Source organism: Rattus rattus, chromosome 9 (genome assembly GCF_011064425.1).
Source record: "Rattus rattus isolate New Zealand chromosome 9, Rrattus_CSIRO_v1, whole genome shotgun sequence".
Taxonomy (NCBI): domain Eukaryota; kingdom Metazoa; phylum Chordata; class Mammalia; order Rodentia; family Muridae; genus Rattus; species Rattus rattus.
Window position 1 is genome coordinate 61,510,250 of NC_046162.1, and position 12,364 is coordinate 61,522,613.

General features: G+C 54.6%; 1 protein-coding gene across 5 annotated transcripts in view; it reads right to left on the reverse strand.

Moving 5' to 3' along the window:
- Positions 1-12,364, reverse strand: part of Hdac5 (histone deacetylase 5) — a 34,733-nt gene that overhangs the window by 17,558 nt on the left and 4,811 nt on the right. The window contains exons 1-3 of one of the 5 annotated variants that reach the window (XM_032911980.1): positions 11,363-11,568; positions 4,973-5,044; positions 422-537 (exon numbers count right to left, since the gene is read on the reverse strand). Coding sequence is in view for 4 of the 5 variants with exons in the window: in XM_032911976.1 (XP_032767867.1) it covers positions 4,973-5,123 (151 nt within the window). In the remaining variant the exon portion in view is untranslated. Of the gene's footprint in view, positions 1-421; positions 538-4,972; positions 5,505-11,362; positions 11,574-12,364 lie in introns of those variants that run through there. The other 4 variants (XM_032911978.1, XM_032911977.1, XM_032911979.1 and 1 more) reach the window with 4 other exon arrangements.

A 12,364-nucleotide genomic window follows, 5' to 3' on the forward strand; every position in this document is an offset into this window, starting at 1 on the left:
CAGTGAGGCCTTAACTGTCATTCATGTTGTCTGAAGGTCACTCTGTGGACCTGAACCATCAGAGCCTTTCCTACACACTGTCCCATGACCAGCAGCGAGGTGCCACTGAAAGAGGAAAAGTTCTGGGAGCGGCGTCCTCTCGACTCTAGAGCTTGAAGGCCATCTCCCTTCTTCACGGCCTGTGCTCAAATCTCAGCAGTAGGGTCCCTTCCATCCCCCCCAAATCACCTGAAACAAATAAGCACAAGCTTTGGTCCCTGCTTTCCAGGCCCCCAGCTCTAAGTAGTCTGATACTTTCCCATCCCTGACCTTACTGTCCCCCACTCTAGGTGACACCTCTGCCCTCTCTATCCTCCTGGGGCAAGGTGCTGGGCGACCCTCAGCCCTTCCTCCAGCAAGACAGAAGCAACATGAGACTGACCTCAGAGACCCTCAGAATGTCAGTAAGGAAAAGGCCCAGGAGCTCGGCAACTCAACGCCCCCAGCTGCAGGAGGAGAAAGTGAGGCCACAGAGGGAGTAGGCTTGTCCAAGGTCACCTGAAAAGGAGGCAGAGGAGCCAGTGCTTAATCTAGACTCTCCTGGCTCTCTCTGCCCCGCTCCCTACAAAGCAAAAGGGGAAAGCCTAGAGGCTGACACCAAATAGAGAGAGAGAGAGATGCAACAAGGAGCCCTGAGGGTCCAGCAACCTAAATAAGGCACCTGAGTGGTACCAGCATACCAGAGCCCCAAGGTAGAAGGGAGAGGGGGGCAAGTGGAGGAGGGGGAAGAGCTGGAGGCAGGCTGAGACGCTGAAAGACCTTACAGGGATGCAGAATCCATGTAGGGGCCACAAGATGTCCCTGGAGTCAGCGCTGATCCTAGGTTGCTATCTCGAAGAGAAGATTCCCACCTCCCCACCATCCTGAGAATATCTGGGCTTGAAAGCTGCTGCAGACAATTAAAAGGCACAGTAATCATGCAAAACCTGCGGTGACTGCTCCTACCTGGGGGTGGGGGTTGGCTTGGGGGTGGGGGTGGGGGTCGGAGTGGGGGTGGCAAGGGCCCCAGGTCAGATCTTGCTTGCATTCTCCATGCACAGCCCCGGCTTCTGTGTCCAGCAAGGCACCCTGTCCGCCTGGCTGCATGCCATTATCCCCCAGTGAGTTTAGACACCTGCTCCTGGCATCTCAAAACATCCTCTCTCCAGACTGCCAGGCTGCTGGGAATTGTATTTGCCTGTCTAGGATAACAGCCGCCCGCCTGCCCTCTGCATAGACCCTTCTCCCACCAGGGCCTTCCACGAAACCTGAGAGGCAGCCCAGACGCTAACACGCTGTACATCTAACAGGCTGCACATCAGAACTGCCAGAGGAGGCGTTTAGACATTGCTTCCCGAGGTGTCCTGCAGACTCAGAACCTGCCTCCAACCACATCTCCTTGGCAATTCGCTTGCAATTCAAAGCCGGAGAACCGCTGTCTCGCAAAGTCCCCGGACTGCCTGCACTCATTCCTGTTGACAGTCTGACAGCTGGTACAGCTGTGTGTGGACACTGTTAATCTGACTTCCTGTCTGGCAGCTGTACAGAGGGGAAGGGACAGCTGAGGGTCTCAAAAACAAGATGAGGTAGGAGGCCATGGGGGCAGAAGAGGCTGTCTGCATGGGAGAGCAGTTTTACTCCGTTCTTGGGCGCTCGTCTTCCTCTGAGTCAAAGCAATGCAGGGAAAGATAATTGGTCAAGAGGTTCCAAGTATTTGTAAGGGGGAGGGGCTACTCCTGGACACCCTAGGAGTGGGGCCAGAATGAGCCCTATTCTCTAGGAGCTCAGACTTTAGAAGGACATAAGGTTGTACATGTTGGATACTGCAGATGGGTCCCCAACTGAAGGGACAAACAGTTACAATCTAGCCCATGCTCTGGTTACTAAGCCATAGACACTAGGTCTGAGGACACACCCACCCAGACAAAGGACTATTTTTTTTTTTTTTAATCTAAGAGAAAGCTTTTGTATGGGTTAACAACGGCTCCACCCAGACAAACCTGAGTTCAAAGCTTAGCTGCTACTTAATCTGTGCTCTGGGTAAAGTCTTTCATGTTTCTAACCCTTCTCCACTATGGGATGTGGGTAACATCCTTCCTAAAAGGGACCAGTAAGGAAAGTCCCGGGTATCCTGGTCGCCTCGTGGATTACAATATTAGTTCCACTCAAGTCCTGCCCTTCCTACCTTCCTGGCATCCCCACACCTACACATTCCTGACACACAGCCATGCTCGGAATGGCCTCACGAACCTAAATAGGAACAACCAGGGAAAGCCCGGGTTGCAAACCTGAACCTCATGGGACTTCCCAACATCCAGAGCATTCCTTCCTGGCACAAACCAGATCCGCACCTCCCTCAGCTGGTAGGGAAGCCTCTTCTGCCATTCCTTTTCACAGTTCACAGTATCCAAGGGCTCAGCTCAAGCAGAAATGGACAAGGGGAAGTCTGAGCCCCGCTCAGGTTGGGAATCTCACAGTGGAATCAAAGGTCCCAGGACCCTTAAGCTAGGACCGAGCCTAGTATACGAAGGTGCCCACTGCACACTGGGCAGTGACGGGGTAGCCAGACGGAGACACGGCCAGTCACACGCAATGGGAGGAAAATTGGTCCCTTTCCCCTTCCTTAATCAAGAAGAGCTAAGTGAGTGTTTCTGCCCCTCTGGAGCTCTCTTACCCTTAGGTGCCCACTGTAGCTGTCTCTATCCAGCCACCAGGTCAAGCCCCAAAATAGCACCCAGGCATCCTGCCAGAGGGCTGGGCCTCCACCCCCTCATCCAACACTCATTCATCTAAGTACCACCCACTGCGCTAGGTGTGTGTGGGGGGTGGGGTGGGTAATGAGCACCCAACAACACAGCAGAGGAAACAAAAGCTGCCCCCAAATAAGAGTTCCCAGCACTTGCTGCTTTAAGGGACAGAGAGCTAGCATCTCAGAAGGCCCCTTCTCCAATCCCTTGGGTGGGGGACACCAGCAACGTCATCCGAGAACACACCCCTGGAAACGGGCTTTTTTAGCTGTAGGCTTCTGTGCCTTGTCCCGAGACTGCTCAAGAAATTGGAAGGAGAGGGTGCATGAGGGGAAAAGGGACTGAAGGGAAACACCAGGCTTCTGGGCCCTCACGGCCATGTTTATCTAGGGAGGATTTTTTTTTTTAACCCAAAGGTTAAAGTGTTTCTATTTGAAACGACTATTTACATTCAGAGTCCAAAAAAAAAAAAAAAAAAAAAAAAAAAAAGCAGCCAAGCTCCAGGCCTATATCTGTCCCCAGCCGCGTCACAGACACAGCATCAGAACTGCTCAGGGGAACATTCTTAGCCCTCTCCCCGAGCTGCTGGGGTGACTCACACCTCCCTCCTGCCAGCAGGGACTGCGCCACACTCTGAAGGCCAGGTTGGAGGGGGGGCTGGGGGGGTGGAGATCTAGAGAGAGGGATTGGCTGGGGTATATATATCCAGGGATAGAAGAATGTGGTCCCAAACTTTCAGGGATTCTGTTGTCCAAAGGAAAGAAGATGAAATCAGCGGGAACTTGGGGCCAACTGGTAGCTCACTGCAGAATGGGTGACCAGCTAGAAGCCACCCTAGGTGATGCTCTACATCCCTTAACCTCCCAGGAGTTCCCATGAACATGCAGAGGCCCAGGTTTGGGGGTTGAGGACAGGGCTGTAGTTCCATTAGTCCTGAACAAGCACCAGCCTCTTGGGCTCCATCCCGGGGACTTGGTAGGCACACTGCAGAGCTGGTCTCCATGACTATGCTGTATACTAGGACACTGAATGGATGGACATCCCTATCTATGTCCAAGCTGATAGCAAATCACATTCCAAGGATTTTCCAAACCTTCCCAAAACATCCTTCCAACACAGCCCAGTCTACTGAAGTCTTATCCCTGGACAGCTGAGAGCCAAATCACAGGTACCCACCAGAGAGAAACAGAGCTCCCACCTTCTAATTGAAACCTTCAGATCCACACCCTTGTATCCAGAGTCAAGAGCTCTAGCACACATACACATATATATTCATCTCTCTCTCTCTCTCTCTCTCTCTCTCTCTCTCTCTCTCTCTCTCTCTCTCTCTCTCACCAAGCCAGCCACTGCCAGGAGGGGCCAAGCAGGCATGGGTCCAGCAAGCCCCTCCCTGGAGGAAGCATCTTGCCCGCCTGGTGGCAACAGGTTTCTGGGAGTGAGAGAAGGAGTGGCCAGCTTTGGGGGGACCCCACCCCCTACCAAGGATCAAAAAAGTTTCCCCAGAGAAGGTGGCAGGGCTAGGAATCCTCATGCTTAGGTTACAGGGGAGGTCCTCAAGCCCACCTGTGGTCCAAGTAACACTTCCTTATCCTCAGAAAGTGGGAAGAAGCCACAGCCCCGGGAAGGAAGATAGGAGGGAACTAGACTAGGAACTAAGCCAAACACCCCAGCTGTTAGCCTCTGCTCAACCCTATCCCAACAAGCCTCTTCCTAAGTGTCCATTCTTAAGAAGCCTCCAGACCAGAAACTTGCCAAAGTCACGACACTCTGACCAGGTCAAACCAAGCCACAGAAGCTTGGCTTCTGACTCCTGTAGGTACTCCAGGTACAACTTCTTCCTCTGCTCAATGGTGGGGAGAGCAAGGCAGCCTGGAGACAGGTCACTGACCCACTTCCTCCCCTCTGACCATGGTCCAACTAGGCCAGAATCCTCTAGGAAGCCCCAGCCCCTAGCAGCTGAGGCTGACCCTGTGAAGGTAGAGGCACTGGAGAGACAGTGGCTAGGAGGCAGCGTGAGAGGATGGCCCTGGGCAAAGGAGGGAAGGAAAACTGCTCTAGCCGCTCAGCTCTTCCAATCCACGGATGCTCAACAAAACCCTCAAAGGCTGAAGCAGAACCCCGAGGGAGCAACACTCACAGTGGGGTGCTCAAACCAGGTGCGAGGATGCCCAAGAGCTGAGGGCAGGTGGGGACACAGAGCCACTTACCTGCCACAGGGATGCTGTGCAGAGGAGTCCGTGGCAAGATTTCCAAGGATGGTTCCCGGCCTGACATGCCATCTGCTGAGAAACAGGACTCGGTCTCATAGATGGTCTGCAGCATCTCCACAAGCCCCTGTGCCTTGGGCACCAGCAGCATGCCAGGGAGGGGCCGCCCGAGGCGGAAGCCGGTGAGGGAAAGGTGGTCAGCAGGGCCAGCCGGCTGCTCAAGGACTCCTTCAGGCCACTGCCACTGGGACCCACAAGGCAAGGAGGCACCTCATCCGGCCTGGGCGCTCCGGAGGCAGCAGGCGCAGGGAGGCTGAAGAGGCTGCAGGCCTGCTCTCCACTACGGGAGCATGGACCGAGGTCCGTCTAAAGGTTCCAGGAGTTGGGCTATGGCTGGGTGCTCAAGGGACAGGAAGGGGAGCTCAGTGGGCAGGCAGACTCTCTCAGTGTTCCCTCCCAGAGCCACCGGTGACAGCTCTGGGCTTGGCTCCCTGCTCCTCCTCCCCGAATGAGCCGCCGGCAGCTGGCAGGAGACTGAAATAGCAGTTGGGGGAGGGCCCTGTCTATAAATAGGTGGAGCATGCTCAGGGAGCCGCCGGCTGGCTGCCAGGAGCCCAGGCCTGGCGGAGGCCCCATGGGGGGAGGCGCGTTCCACCCCAGGAGGAAGCGCCAGTCAAGGGGGAGGGGGGCAAGGGAGGCCTGCACTCAGGGCCAAGGCCACAGACCTGGGTGGCCAGTGGCTGGACTAGAGAAAGGTGCAGGAGAGGACCCATGCTTCTGGGATCAGCTTTGGCCACTGCTGCTGGGGGCAAACAATGAACTGGACAGCAAGCAGCCAGCCTGGATCTTCTATCTTCCCCCTTTCTGTGCAGAGGAAAGGAATCAGAAAGACTAGGGAGAGGTGACAGACACCCAACCACCTGGTCTAACCTCACACCTCCTCCTTACAGCCTGTGGAGTTTGTGTAACTTCTGCCTTCCCACAGAGCTGGGAGATGCTTCCCTACAGTCTTACTATCAGGGAGACCCTAAATAGCAGTGGGGTGGCAGCTCTCCCACCCATTCTAGTACCACCTCTGGCACTCCGCCTCTTTTCGGGGAGCAGAGAGATTTTCTGGGTAGGCTTTGCCCAGCCCAGGCAGGGGACTGGTCAGCACCAGCCCATTCTCAGCTCAGTCAACGCTTTCCTGGCAATGTACCCAGCTGAGAGCACCACAAACCGCGAACATCACTGCCTTTATGCTAACAACGACCACCAGAAAGAGGCCAAGATGGGGAAGCTGAGGTACAGGAAGACGAAAGTTACTCTTGTCATAGAGCTGCTCACGGGATTGGTTGGGACTAGAAGTCTGAAGCACTGACCACCATAACTCATGGGCAGAATATACATCTGTCCCAGGTACAGGACCTCCAGTGCCCAAATAGAAAGACTTGGGGTTGGAGGCCCTCCAGCTAGTCATGAAGCTGTTAGCACTCTGGCCTGGTGGAGTAGCCCCAGCTCTCTACCTTCTTGGGCCATGGGGCCACCGTACCATCAAAATTGGTGCCACTGCCAGCACCACGCACTGTTGACCTCCCCCTTCTTCCCGAGTTGTGCCTCCCACTGATAAAGAGATCCCACTTGGCCCCCTGACCTCACTGGAGCCTTTTAATAGACTGGTTATTCCTGGGTCTATAGCCTCCTCCCCTCTCCTGACGTCACAGTTACTATTTTGGACCCCTCCTGGCCCCTCCTTGCCCCCCACTCCAGGCACGGAGCCAGGGACACCTGTCCTCTCTCTGGACTGGATGACCTCACCCTCCTGTCAGGAGCCTGGGAGAAGCAGTCCAACCAAGGACATGGCTGTGACTCCAGAAACCCATCTTCCAAGCTTCTGCCTCCTCCCTCAGGTAGGAAAACACACACCAGGGTGGTGGTAGAAACAAGCTTTTCCAAGCCTGGTGAGATGCAGATGACCCTGGGGTTTGGGGTTTGTTTCCCAGTGGTAGACTAGGAACTGAAGTGGGAGGAGTCTGGAGCAAGGAGTCACGACAGATTCTAGAAGGAAAGGCAGGAGATCTGTGCAATCCGGGGGCTTGGTGCTGGAAAACACCACCTATCTACTGCCCCTCCCCCAGCTGCATCCAGATCAACGAGGTCTCTCAGGAGAAGGAAAGACCAGAGGCTCTACCAAGGACAGTCACAGGCAGACACAAGGGAGCCCAGAAAGCCGGGGGCAGCAGCCCCTCCCAGACGGGGCTCCACCCACCCACGCTGAGAACAAGCAGAAGGGCTGGCTAGCCCTGTCCTGGCACACTCTTACCTGCCCCAGGCACAGGAGAGAGACAAGGGAGCCCTGCTCAGGGGAGGACAGCAGCTATGACAAATTGAAAGCAAAGCCCCTGGGACCCTAGATTAGCCTGATGTCAAAGGAGGTCTCCCTTTTGTTGTTGTTTGAGACAGGGCCCCACTCTGTACCCAAGGCTAGCCTTGAACTCACAATGAGCCTCCTGATTCAACCTTTCCACTGCTGGGACTACAGGTTTAAACTATTAAGCTTGGTAAAGAGGATTCTTCACAACTCTTTGAGGACAGGGGCACTCAAAGGCTCAGTGAGTACAGCCAGCGCTGGTATGACTTCTACACTTTAACAAGAGGTCTCCATCTTCAACGCAATTTCCAGAAACCTCTGAGGAAATGTGCCGGGGCAGGTCTAGGGGGAGGAACGACAAGCATCCCTCCTCTTCAGAGATGCAGATGATGTAACGAGGTCTTCCTAATGTTTAACCTCAAGCTTTCCTGCTGCAGCACCCCTCTCTCCTGCCTACTTTTCCGTCCCTACCCATCCACCGCTCCCAAGACCCACCCCACAAATCTCCCAGAGTGCTCACGAAGCGTGTAGTCCACGAGACACATCCTAAGCCAGCATCAGCAAGTTCAAGCCCAGCTTGGGCTACATAACCAGCTCTGTTCTCCCAGCAGCACCTCTACTCCCTACCTCTAAGGCCACGCTCTGCCCTCCCAATCCTCTGAAGCTGGAGCAGAAGGGAGAGCCCAATGCTGCCTCCTTCAGCTCTGCCTGATCTTATTTCCTGGGCCCAAAGGCTGGCCTGAGGCTCTGACCAAAAGGGAGAAGTCTTCTGCCCAAAGCTGGTCCAGAGCCCCTGGGCTGGGAGATGCCTGGGAAACATCAACCCTGCTACCCTGTAGTTCTTCCTTTGAGCCCAGTCATGCTGGGACCCGCCAGTATGGCCCAGCCAGGTCCACAGCTAGGTACTGGCTGAATCTCCTCATTTAAAAGCAACTGTAGGAAGAATATGGACACACACTTTGTCATCTTCTACTTCCCCTCTGCGTTGATACTGTCTCTCCTCACCAGTTAGTCCTAAGCCTTCAATCCCTCTGGAAGCCGAGCAGAGGAAGAGAAAGGAGACTCCAATCTGCCAAGGCACCTATAGGGAGAGGGGACCAAGGGTCTTCTCCCCAGACCCCTGCCCATGCCAACCAGCACTGACCCACTTTCTCCTCCTTTGGCTGGCTGCCTGCCTTCCCAGGGGCTCAGTAGCAGAGCCTGAGGCAGGGAGACAGGACGCCAAGGTTCCTGGCTCCACCCCACACCCATGCCCCAGTTTCTCTGGTCACCCCAAAGGGAGGGGGCAGTCGCCCTCCCTCCTGGGAAAGGGAAGGAGAGAAAGTATAGAGGGCGCTAGGAGGTGCTGGGCAGACAGGTGTTATCATCCAGCTCATCTTCCTCCCACGCAGGGCATAAGGAACCTAGATGCCTCCTCCAGGGCCCCACCAACAAACATCTAGATGGAATCACGTGGCAAGCCACATTCTTGTCCCTCTCTAAGCAATGGCCCTGAGAACAGGGTACGACTAGGGCAGTTGAGGTCCTAGGTCCCAGGGAGGCTCTTCCAAGCCAGAGCTGCTACAAATTCTGTAAGTCTTCAGCCCCACAGAGGGGAATGTACAGACAGGACTGGCTCCAGAAAAATAAAGAATGCCTCACCCTTTGCGTCCTCCTCTGCCTAAAGAAAAAGGTAAAAGGAAACAGACTGGCTTCTTCTGGGAAGCAGGGTTCCTCAGATGGCCAGGGAGGTAGACAGGGTCAAGTTCTGGCATGCGGCCCAGCCCAGAGCTATGTAAAGTGAGTGTCCACTGGCCAAGGTGGTGGGCCCGGAAGCTAATCACTCAGTCTTCACCTGCCGCCCCTCAGCAGGGACTTGCATGCTGACTTTCCGGCTGGGACAGTAGCGATGGACCATTTCCTGTCCTGCTCCACCACGGGCCAGCCTCACTGGTGAAGCCAGGCAAGGATGTGTCAAATCAAAAAGTTCTTATGCTGACAGGAACCAAGGGACAGAGAGAGCGCCCTGCTGAGCCTGCCCTGAGGCTGTATGCCCCAAGGAGAGAGGACCGAGTGGGCCAGGATGTGGGGAGAGATCGGTGGCATCACCCGCTCCTGTCTGTTGCCTATCCTGGGGCTCCAAATCTTTCTCTCTTGGGGGGCTTCTCTTGTCCACTTCGCTGTGGACACCTACGGTCTCTGAAAACAAAGTCACTTTATTTTTGTGGAATTCCAAGACATGTAGTTCCCAGCTTCTTCCAGGCTCTGGGCATTGGAAGCCCCAACCCAGATGCGAGCTGAACTTGGAGAACAGATGCTGAGCCCCCTCCAAGAGCAAAAGCCGAATGCAGACAGGTTGTCTCTGTGCCACAGAGCAGCGGGACCCCACTAGAATAGCCAGCCCTGGAGCTGTAGGAAAAACCAAAGGACTAGCCCCAGCAGTTCACCTCTTGGCACAAGCAAAGAGCCCTGTTTTTAAGCCTCTCAACAGTCTTAAAATATAGTTCTTTATCCCGTGCCCCTCTTTCTCCCTCCCATACACAGAAAGACAGCATCTCCCCCTACTGGGGGCAGCTGGAAAGCCAGTCAGGAGGCAGGTCACCAAGAAGACCTATCCTACCAGAGCTCAGAAGCTGCCAAGCTGGTGGGGGATCTCCAGCTATAGCACACTCCTGCCAGCTCTGACAGGATGGTTGTGAGGAGGACCTGGAGCATCAGTGACTAGAACACAGCCCTAATAACTCACCTTTCGCTACAAGAGAATGAAACCCTACAGCCACCAACGGATGTCCCCGGGCGGCCTCTGTGCCCTTGGTCAAGGGTCAACTCCCAACCCCCATGTGAAGCAGGGACTAAAGATGGCTACGAGAAAGCAAGCAAATGCCACTGTCTGCCCATCTGAGCGAGGAGCAGAACTGAGGGATGACGGATAGTCATCAGGCCTCTTCCTGTCCCTTTTATGACCTACGAGGATAAGACCGGAAGCCAGAGCCCTAGAGCCCACCTGGTGCAATCAACCCTTAGGGGTTTGAGTGAAGGCAAGGGCGGGATCCAGTGGGAAGTACAAATCCAGTAGGAAGGTAGCTGGGGAATGGGATTCCCCAGTAGGGGGGCTGAATTCCTCCCTGCTTCTTGCAGCTCAGTTTTTATCCAATGCCCTCATCTTCTCTCTCTCTCTAAAAGGGAAAATACCCATCTATCCATGCTTGCAGAAAAAGATACAGGGACAGGCTTTGCTGGGAAGGGTTAGAGTTGGATGGAACACCGCAGGACAGGCACCGACCATCTCAGACTGTCTGAAAGGTGACAGCTAGGGACAAGAGGCAGTTATTACTCCGAACATGCTGACCTGTGACCTTCTGGGGAACTCTTGAGGGTCCAGCTCAAGTCATTTGGACACATCCTCATAGGCACGTGTCGGGACACACCCAAACAGAGCTACCCTGCGTCCCACCCACAGACTATCTCTGGCAGCACAGAGCAGGGTCCCAGCAGAGAGGAACGGGAACTGAGAGACAAAGACCCCAACAAAGGAATCCACCAAGAGAAAGAGGGTCATCTACTTACACTCAGCAAAAACATAACCCCACTCCTATCCCCACACCATAGAGCCTAGGGCCTAGGGCCCTTTAAACCTCCACCAGGAACAAGGTACATACAGGAACACAGTACTCCAGCAAGGAAAAAAGCCTCCACCATCGAAGAAGCATGAGCTGTATCCAGGAAAATGCTACCAATACTGCCCCGGGCTACCCAGGGAGATTCACAGCGCCATCCCAGGTATCCAGTGCTCTCATGTCAAAGGCAGGCATGGAGCAGAGAGAGACCCAGGTCCTCCCAGAGCCATGGATTCCCAGGTCTGACTCGAGGTTGGCCTCTTGTTTTTGTTTGTTGGGTTTTGTATTGTTTTGTTTTTTGTAATGTGACTTTCTCCACTCCTGACCCCTCCATTCCCTGACATCTCAGACACTGGCAATCAGCTGGCCTGGGCAGGAAACCCACACAGCCCACTGCATTCAAAACTGCCCCAAGAGGCTCCTCTCCAACCTCCCAGCTCTTACCCGACTCGTTGGGAGAGTTCATGCCGGCTCTGGGCCTGCAGGAAGCTGACGTTGGGGGCTGGGACGGGAGGGGGTGGAGCTGCGGTGATGTCAAGAGAGACAGACGATAACAGACAGACGGACGGGACAGGAGCCCGGGGCCGCAGGGCCTCTAATGCCCATCCAAGGCCATCCTTCAGGGCGAGGCAGTCAGGCACTCAGAACGGCATCCCTGGGGAAAGACGGAGCAGGGTTAGTGGTCCCTAACTCAGGACTCTGAGAGCCAGGGGAGACCTTGGAGGACTATCTTGTACCAGGGAGGAGAGGGAGGGCCACCTGCCCAGGGCACATAGGAAACAGCATTGGACCAGACTCGTTTTTTTTCTCTTTCTAATTGGTGCCCAAGGGACAGGAAATGGCTATCGTGGTCTCTGCAGACGTCAGTGCCCGGTGCCAGGTGCACCTACAGGCTGGCCACATTTGTGGCAATGGGATAGGCTGAGCTGACCTGGGGTCCCTGGCAGAAGTTCAGAGAAAAGCTACCGAGTACCTTGCCTGCACGTGTCTTTAATCCCAGAACTTGGGACGATCAGGGGTTCAAGGCTGACCATGGCTATATAAGCTTAACGCTATCCATACACAAAATCACGCCTCCAAAAACCCACCAGGGCCAATGAGAGGGCTCAGCAGGTGCTTGCTGCCAAGCCTGATGACCAGAGTTAAATCCCACCCACATCGTAGAAGGAAAGAAACGACTCACAAAAGTAGTCCTTTGGCCTCCAAGTATTCATTATGCTATATACACACTCATATACATACATGTACACACACACACACACACACACACACACACACACACAAGTAAATGTCATTAAAAAAAATAATAAAATTATTAAAGTTCAGGGAGGAACTGATACTCAGCCCCATACCCCTGGGGCTCGCAGGCCCAGGATCTTCTCCCCATGTTTCGAGCCTTCGCCACCCATCTCTGGAAACATGCTTTCTTGTCTCCCCAGCACCACA